Below are 9,084 nucleotides of genomic sequence, written 5' to 3' on the forward strand. Positions count from 1 at the left end.
AATAAAGATTTTATTTATTTAATTTAGAGAGACAGAGACAGAGATAGAGAGAACATGAGCAGGGGAGGGGTGGAGAGGGAGAAGCAGGCTCCCCGCTGAGCAGGGAACCTGATGCGGGGCTCGACCCCAGGACCCTGAGATCATGACCTGAGCCAAAGGCAGATGCTTAACAACTGAGCCACCCAGGCGTGCCCCCCCACCTCATACCCTGTTTTGAGCACTTTTTGGCTCTCTGGACACCAGAAGATGCCATCTTATATTTTCCCTGTATGATTTCCAGCCCTGGAATTAACCACTTCTCCAAGGAGCTCTCACTCCTTTAATTGGAGAATGACATTTAGAAAGTGCGAGCGGAGGGCCAGGTATGCACGCTGCTCCTAAGTTCTCACCCTTCTAGGCCCTCTGAGTGGACGGAGCCTGGAATCTACGTCTGTGGCAGCTCTGGTAGGAGCGGCCTGAGGTGGGGAGCTCGCCTGTCCCGCCCCGGCTGCCCGGATACTGCCTGAGGGAGAGGAGTCCGCGAGTAAGGGGCTGAAGGTCACACCTGCAACATCGTAGTCAGATCATTTTACCTCAGAGGGCTGGAGTTGGTCAGGCCGGGGTTGCCAAACCAGACTGTTGCAGTAACAGCGTTGTTGGCCATGTGACGTAGTTCTCACGGTGTCTGCTGCTGCTTTTGTAACATGGGAAAATAATTCCAACCCTGCAGAATTATTCTGGGTTGGAGATAAACTATGTGAAGTGTCAAGCGCATTAGTCATTCGGTGAGTGTCAGTTATCAAGGTAACTTTTGATTTTCAAGAGTAAAAATACAGCACACACACACATACACAACACACGCATGCACGCATGCGCGTAAGGTAGATGCCTTTTTTATTTATTTATTTTTTTTAAAGGTTTTTTTATTATTTGAGAGAGAGAATGAGAGACAGAGAGCACGAGAGGGGAGAGGGTCAGAGGGAGAAGCAGACCCCCCGCCGAGCAGGGAGCCCGATGCGGGACTCGATCCCGGGACTCCAGGATCATGACCTGAGCCGAAGGCAGTCGCTTAACCAACTGAGCCACCCAGGCGCCCGCCTTTTTTATTTTTAATTTATTTATGTGTGTGTGTGTATCTTAGGTGGATCCCTTTTTTGTTAACCCAAAAGTTCTTGAATACAGAACAAATAATCATATGGTTCCTGCCACTGGGGCAGTTTTTCATTTCTAATGTCTACTCAGTATCTGTATATTTTTGGGAAAAGCACCTATTAAATCTTAAGGCTCGGGCGCCTGGGTGGCTCAGTCGGTTAATCATCTGACTCTTGGTTTCAGCTCAGGTCATGAGATCGAGCCCTCCGTCAGGCTCTGCACTCAGCATGGAGTCTGCTTGCCCCTCTCCCTCTGCTCCTCTCCTTGCTCATGCTTTCTCACTCTCTCTCTCTCAAATAAAATCTTTAAAAAAATTTTTAAATAAAAATGAAAAAATAAATCTTAAGGCTTCACTTATGCCTGTCTATTCCAGGAAACACTGGAGGAGGCAAGAGTGGGACTTCATGAGTATCTGGTCTTGAGATATATTGAGGCCCCACAAGTTGAGAATGTGGGCATTTTCTGTGGTCTTCATGATGCAGGGAGGTAATTTCTGGGTTCAGTTTGAGAACTGTACCTGTTAGCTTCTGCAATGATGCAGTCTTGTGCAGCAACACTGCTTCACCATAATAGACTCCCAGAGGTTGAGGAGTACCTCAGCAATCCAGCCCCTCGGAAGTGCTTATAGTTCAAGGAATTATACAATAAATCTTATTTTATTTTATTTTATTTTTTTAAAGATTTTATTTATTTATTTGACAGAGAGAGAGACAGCAAGAGAGGGAACACAAGCAAGGGGAGTGGGAGAGGGAGAAGCAGGCCTCCTGCGGAGCAGGGAGCCCGACGCGGGGCTCGACCCCAGGACCCTGGGATCATGACCCGAGCTGAAGGCAGACACTTAATGACTGAGCCACCCAGGCACCCCTATTTTCTTTTTTAAAAGATTTTTTTCATTTATTTGAGAGAGCATGAGCATGAATGGGGGGAGGGGCAGAGGCGGAGGGAGAGAGAAGCAGACTCCCCACTGAGCACAAAGCCCTATGAGAGGCTCCATCCCAGAACACCGAGATCATGACCTGAGCTGAAGTCAGACGCTTAACCCAGCTGAGCCACCCAGGCACCCCCAGCCCTTCATTTTAGATGGAGGCCCAGAGAAGGGAAGTGACTTGCCGAAGGTCTTACAGCTAATTAATATTTCCTATAGGTCGTCTCTGACCTCAGTGTCTCCCTTCTTGTGATTTATGAAGGCTCTCTTATAAGAGCTTCCTGCAGAAATATGGAAGCCAGGATAGAGGGTTATTGCCAACCCAGAATTCCTCATTTGAATGAGGGGAGGGAGCAGGCCATTCAGATACCTGTGGGAGGAGCATCGCAGGCAGAGGCAGCAGCAGGATGAGAGGAGATACTGAGAACTTGATCAGCAGGGACCCAGACTGACCAGTTTGACCAATCTGTTTCTCATCCCTTCACCTTCTGGCCTCTGTGGGATTTACTGGGGATTTATGTTTACTCCTCCACAATATGCATGTCAGACAAGAAGATAGAATAGCAGCTTAGCCTAATAAAGTAGGAGGGTTGGCACAGGCAGCAGGAAGCTAGACGCTAGTTCCATCTGTATTATTGAGCTATGATTTGAGACAAGTCACTTAGTCTCTCTGGGCCTTAGTTTGGCCTAAACAATTCCAAGGTCCCTTCCAGATTTATTGTATAATTCCTTGAACTATAAGCACTTCCAAGGTTTTATTTTTTTTTTATTTTTTAAAGATTTTATTTATTTATTTGAGAGAGAGAATGAGATAGAGAGAGAGAGCATGAGAGGGGGGAGGGTCAGAGAGAGAAGCAGACTCCCTGCTGAGCAGGGAGCCTGACGTGGGACTTGATCCCGGGACTCCAGGATCATGACCTGAGCCGAAGGCAGTCGCTTAACCAACTGAGCCACCCAGGCGCCCACTTCCAAGGTTTTAAAGTAACACTTGACCTCGAGCCCTTATGAATCTTGAAAACACCATTTTCCAGGAGGCGTGTGTGAGATCAGAGGAGCAGCTGGGGGACACCACCCCTGCCCGCAACCAGTCCTGTTCTCTCCTGAGGGGAGGACTAAAGTTCCAGGTACCCGTGGTACATCCTGCTAAAGGGGAACTGGCCAAAAAATACAAGTGCCAGGGTGGGAGGAGGGCAGACTCCCATGAGTCCCAGCAGGGCTTAGCCCACGCCATGCTGAGAAGTGGAGCTCTTACACAAACACAGAGGCACAGGGCCCATCGGGCTACTTGCTGGTGGGTGAGGAAGCACCTTCTAATTGTGCTTAGTCACACACACACACTTCTGTAGCCTTCTGAGCAGTCTCCATCCATTGTTTCATTCCGCTGACATGACAGGCCGGCGAAGAGATAGGGCAGCGATGATCCTTGCAAATCTGTTTTCCAGCAAAGGAATGTGAGGGTCAGAGAGGTAAAGCTAGTAAGTGGTGAAGCTGGGCCTGGGACCCGCCTCCTGACAGCAGGCCTAGCAGTGGGCTCCTTACAGCAGCGGTAGTCAGCCAGCAGCCCACTTCAGAGGCCCAGGCCCCTCCCCAAAACTACTGGGTCGAAACTCCAGGGCTGCTGAAACCGTATCAGCAGCCCCCACAAAAGATGACTCGGTCTTCCTTGCTTTAGGATTCAAAGGTGGTTAAGCCCGAGTGTGAGGAATGAAGAGAAATGAAATCTTAAATGGAAACTCAAAATGGTCCAGGTCTGATGTTCTCTGCTGTCCCTCAGTCCATTTCCTAAACACAGCCTCCAGGTGGTTTTTGGTTCCAAGCAACACTTTTCAGGGCCAATGGAACTGCTGGAGAAAAGGAGACATTTAGATCTGAATTCCAGTTTTTCCCTACGTTTTAATAAGTGGGCTTGGTAAGAATGTTCCCAAGAGTGAGTGAATGCTAGTTTTAGATCCTCTGTTAATTATGTTGCTACCATATTCTTGTTCCTATATTTATTTTTAGACTGAGAAAAGGCAAGGGAGGGGGCAGTCTTATACAAGGATGTGGTAGGTAGGCAGTACGTGAAGGCGTGACTGCGTGGCTGCGGACCTCAGCCACTCACGCTGGGGCAAGGTTAACGATGGTGGGCAGTTGTTAGCACCTCCTCGGGCCAGCCCTGTGCTTAGTACTGTGCATATGTGATCGAAATTACTTCCGACAGGAACTCTGGGAGTGGGTCCGGGGAGAGATAATAGAAAATGTGAACTGTAGGTAATGAAACCTATCTTGTAGAGTGTATGTGATGTTAGTGACTTGACCCCACCCAGCATGGCACGTGTGTCAGGGTCCCCAGGACCACCCCCAGTTCGATGATGCGCTGGGAGGACTCACGGGACTTGGCCTGTAGTCGTACGCATAGCTGTGATTTAGTCCAGCAAAAGCAAAACCAGCAGAGGGAAGGAGTGCATGGGACAAATCTATCGGAAATCAGGCATGGGCTTCCTTCCAAGAGTCCTCTCCCAGTTGAATCACACGGAACATGCTTAATTCCTCCAGCATCGAATTGTGCAGCACGGGAAACGTTGTCAGCCGGGGGAGCTCAGTATAGAGAGATTCAATGCCCAAGGTTTTTATGGGGGGCAGTCGTGCACACACCATCTGTGTAGCACATACCCAAATGCCAGAATCACAGAGAAAAGGCAGATATTCAGCATAAACCATATTGTTTGTACAAACAGCTGAGGCGCATGAATCATCCTGAGGGAATGGTGGGAACCCTCCTCAAATCCAGGTTCCCAGGTGCCAGCCAGGGGCCACCCTTGCAAGCAGGCCTTTCTAAAGACAGAGTCTCAGACCCTGGTGCGTTAACTCTCTCCTGCACAGCACTCAAAGGTACTTCCTTTTTGGTTTTAAGAAATGGAAAAGGTAGGGCACCTGGGTGGCTCAGATGGTTAAGCATCTGCCTTCAGCTCAGGTCATGATCCCGGGGTCCTGGGATCGAGTCCCGCATCGGGCTCCCTGCTAGGCAGGGAGCCTGCTTCTCCCTCTGCTTCTGCCTCTCTCTCTCTCTCTCTCTCTCTGACTCTCATGAATAAATAAATAAAACATTAAAAAAATTAAAAAAACTTTAAAAAAAAAAAGAAATGGGAAAGCTAAGTCTCATACAGTGCAGGTGGCCTTCCTAAGGACACAAAGCCAGTAGGTGGTCAGGCCAAGATCTGGAACCCAGATGCCACAGAAGACCCCGAGAAAAATCTTTATGGAGCAGAAGACCCTCGACAGTTCAGTGCTGTCAGATAGAACTTTCTGCAATGAAGAGGCGGTAATATATCAGCACCGTTCGAAATAGTAGCTACTGAGCGCATGTGGCTATTGAGCACTTGAAATATGGTTAATAGGTCTAAAGAGTTGAGGTTTTTTCAACTAAGGAGTTGAATTTTTAAAATTTTGCTTAATTTTTTAAAAACAATTTTATTTATTTGAGAGAGAGCACGCACAAGCAGGGCGGTGGGCGGGGGGGGCGGGGGCAGAGGGAGCGGGAGAAGGAGACTCCCCACTGAACAGGGAGCCTGACACGGGGCTCGATCCCAGGACCCTGAGATCATGACCTGAGCCAAAGGCAGACAGTTCACCGACTGAGCCACCCAGGTGCCCCAAAGTTGTTTAATTTTTAATTAATTTAAACTTAAATGGTTCTCTGTGTCTACTTGCTGTCATACTGGACAGCACAGTTATGCATCATAATGTAATGGCTTTTCTTCTCAGGGGAAGCAGATGGGATAGACTTTGGCTCTTGCTCTAAACTAATGAGTGCACTGATCTGTGGGTCCCTCTCAGTGGGTGTCCTTGGGTATGTGCAGCAGTGGAAACTAACATGTAATATATGGAAATGCCCTGGGAAAAGCCCCTGTTCATTTTCTTAGGTTTTGTTATTAAAGAATAGGAAGGATGGGGCACCTGCGTGGCTTGGTGGGTTTAGTGTCCGACTCTTGGTCTCAGCTCAGGTCTTGATCTCAGGGTCATGAGTTCAAGCCCCGCTTTGGGCTCCACACTGGGCATGGAGCCTACTTAAAAAAAAAGAGAAAAGAAAAAAAAGGAGCTTGCCCCTCCAAAGATAAAGCATTAAAGTAGACCCCAGAGCGGATTCTGAGGCCCCTCCTGGGGAAGCAGCCCTGGTGAACCCCATGCTGACCCCTCTTTGACCCGCACAGCTAGTTCTCAGGCCTCCGTTATTGACAAATGGGGTGTGCCAGCAAGTCAGGTTTTTACCTGCTTTGTGCCTGTGCCATCTCTACTTTTGAATGAAGTGCTTATGAGCAGTCAAATAAGATGCCTAGGAAAGGGGAGAAGAGATTGTAGGCACCTGTACGGCCAGATAACCGAGCCTCACCCCGCCTGTGTTCAGCCTGACCCCAGGGGGTGGTGTGGTCCTTGGGCAGCCCCACGGTGGGTCTGGTGAATGAAGGCCAAGGACAGCCCATGGGTCGGGATGGTGAAGAGGCTGAAGAGCTTGCACGGGGTTATGCCCGCCAGCCTGCGTGTGAATTATCCTCAGTTGGAATCTTGGTTCCAGCTCCTCGGGAAGCTCATTTCGGGTCCCTGAGTCCCAGCTTCCTCATCTGGGAAATGGGAGGATTATTGGGAAAATCAAGTGTGAACATCAGCAATGTCAGCTGCCGCCTCCCGGCCATGGTTGTCACTGCTGCCAGGGGGCCTTGCTGGGTTGTGGATGGCGGGCCCAGAAGCCAAGAGCCGGGGCTGCCACTGACCCTCCTTGCCCGCTTCATTCCAGCAATTCCCCTTCTGTTTGATGTCCGTGAATATCACCCGCATCACAATCCAGGCATTAAGGGAGGAGTGCCTCTCCAGGTGAGTCCCCTCTCCAGGTGAGTCCCTGCACTGCGGGCCAGCCCCCCCCCCGCCCCGCCCCAGGCTGCTGGCTGGCTGACCAGAAGGACACAGCAGAGCCTGGTTCCCTCCCGCTCCCGCCGCATTCTCCCAGCTCGTTCTGGAGACCTGCAGCTCCCCAGGGAGCCAGGACAGAGCCCCCCCACCACCACCACCACCAAAACCAGTCTCCCAACCCTGCCCTGGAGGCGAAGGCTGCCTGCGGAATGGCTCCCTGGGGGAGTCGGGCCGGCGGAGGCACCCAGCTGTCAGCCGTGGTCCGTGGTCCGCTGCTGAGCACACTGCCCCCCTTGTGCCATAGGGAGTGTAACCGGCAGCGAAAGGTGATCCCAGTGGTGAACAGTTTCTATGCCGCCACCTTCCTCCGCCTTGCACATGTCTGGAGGACGCAGGAGAAGACCATTGCTGACTCTGGCTTTGTCCTCAAAGGTGTGCTCTTTCTTCTTGGAGAGACCTGAATTCCCTAGCGTGTCCCCACTCCCCACCTGCCCAGGTTCAGGGACCCCAGTGTGGTTGCTAGACTGATTTGGGCTACAGTTCCCTTCCCCCTAACCGCCCTCCCCCCCTACTTTCTCAAGCTCCAGCTTCTCAAAGTCTCCATCAGCCCACCACCCTCTGGGGCCTGCTAGCTCCCCTTTCTCTGCACCCCCCTCCTCCCTTCTGGCCTCAGACCGAGGGTGGTCATATTTTCTGAATCAAAAGTTGGGTCCAGCAGTTGGACTGGCCATTCAAAGTTGAGACTGTCCTGGTCAAGGTAGAAAGTGTGGTTGCTGTGGCTTTATTTGGTCCATCATCCTCCCTCTCTGGTGAGCTCTCCACCTTAGAAGACTCCTTCACCCTCCACTCCACAGGGTCTAGGATGGGGGTACTGCCTATGGCTGCTGGGCCCGGACTGGTGTGCAGTCCAGAGCCCCATCAAGCCTTTTGTTCTCCAATCCTCTGTTCCAGACTTGGAGGTGTTGGCCAAGAAGAGCCCCAAGCGGCTGCTCAAGACCCTGGAAATCTACCTGGCTGGAGTGTCAAAGGGACAGGCCTCGTTGTTGGGAGCACAGAAGTGCTTTGGGCCACAAGCCCCTCACTCCAAGGATCTCACCTTCACAGGCGTGTGTGACCTGCCGCCACATTCATCCGAAGGCATGTGGCTGATCTGACCAGCCCAAGGCTGACAGAGACTTAAAAGATGGGCCACAGGGGCATTGGGAGGGTGCACGGCGCATTATGCCAGGCGTACCCGGGCTGGGCCTGGTCAGGGAAGCCAAGGACCCTCACCCATGTGAGACATTAGGGATAGTTAGACCCACCCTGCTCCCCACAGACCCGCCTCCAGGGCAAGGATTTGCCAGAATTGGAGTTGAGCTAGTTGAGAGTTGGTTTCCAGGTAATCTCGACGAGTGGATGGATCATGAGGTGGGAAGGCCCTGCCTGGATGTTCCCCGTATGCCCACGCTGAGAGATATTCCCACGCCGAGGTGCCAGATTCTGGCTCGCTGGGCAGCTGGGCTCTCAGGCCGTGGGTGTCCCCAGGACCGGGACCCTGGAGCTAGAATTTGAAGGGAGAAGGTAGCCGTGGCAGCAGCCAGCAGGGGGCAGCATGAACCAGGGCAAGAGGCCTTCTCTCCATCCTCTCCCCATCCCTCAGCCCCGCTGTTGATGACACAGAACCGGCTGTCCGGTAGGTGTCTCCATTGCTGCCCATCCCAACTGCCCACCAGCTGGGCACCCCCTTGCTCACACTCCCCACCCCGTGGAGGTGTGTAGTTCCCATCAGGGATGGCTTTCTGGCCTGCTCGAAGGAAGGAGGAAATTCACACACCAGCAGTTTTTGAATAAAAGAATTGTTCCAGGTCAAGGGCCCCAGTGGTTTTCCTCCAAGAAAAGCTTTGCCCTTTCCTGTGGCCCTGTTGTTCCAGGGCCTGGTGAGAGCCAGGGGCTCCAGGAGAGAAGGTTGCTCTGCCCCGGCCAGGCTCCCACCGAGTGTATATGGTGTCCATCCTGCACTTAGAGGCCAAGACTCCTTGTGCACTCTAGCCAGGGGGCAGGGCGGCCCTGGCTATGGTTAAGATTGCTGTGTTTTTTCCTACATTGGCTTCTGGGGAAGCCATTGTAGGAAACATTCCTCATGTTTTTTCCTACATTGGCAT

General features: G+C 51.6%; 1 protein-coding gene across 4 annotated transcripts in view; it reads left to right on the forward strand.

The window, feature by feature from the left end:
- Positions 1–8,792, forward strand: part of ELMOD3 (ELMO domain containing 3) — a 28,894-nt gene extending 20,102 nt beyond the window's left edge. For all 4 annotated transcript variants that reach the window (XM_081796680.1, XM_081796681.1, XM_081796679.1 and 1 more), the window contains 3 exons: positions 6,828–6,904; positions 7,245–7,372; positions 7,892–8,792. In XM_081796680.1, the coding sequence (XP_081652806.1) occupies positions 6,828–6,904; positions 7,245–7,372; positions 7,892–8,094 (408 nt within the window). In that variant the 3' untranslated portion in view covers positions 8,095–8,792. The remainder of the gene's footprint in view (positions 1–6,827; positions 6,905–7,244; positions 7,373–7,891) is intronic.
- The last annotated feature ends 292 nt before the right edge of the window (positions 8,793–9,084 follow it).

The sequence above is a fragment of the Leptonychotes weddellii genome, chromosome 10, assembly GCF_054177405.1.
Source record: "Leptonychotes weddellii isolate Sample4059 chromosome 10, ASM5417740v2, whole genome shotgun sequence".
NCBI classification, from domain to species: domain Eukaryota; kingdom Metazoa; phylum Chordata; class Mammalia; order Carnivora; family Phocidae; genus Leptonychotes; species Leptonychotes weddellii.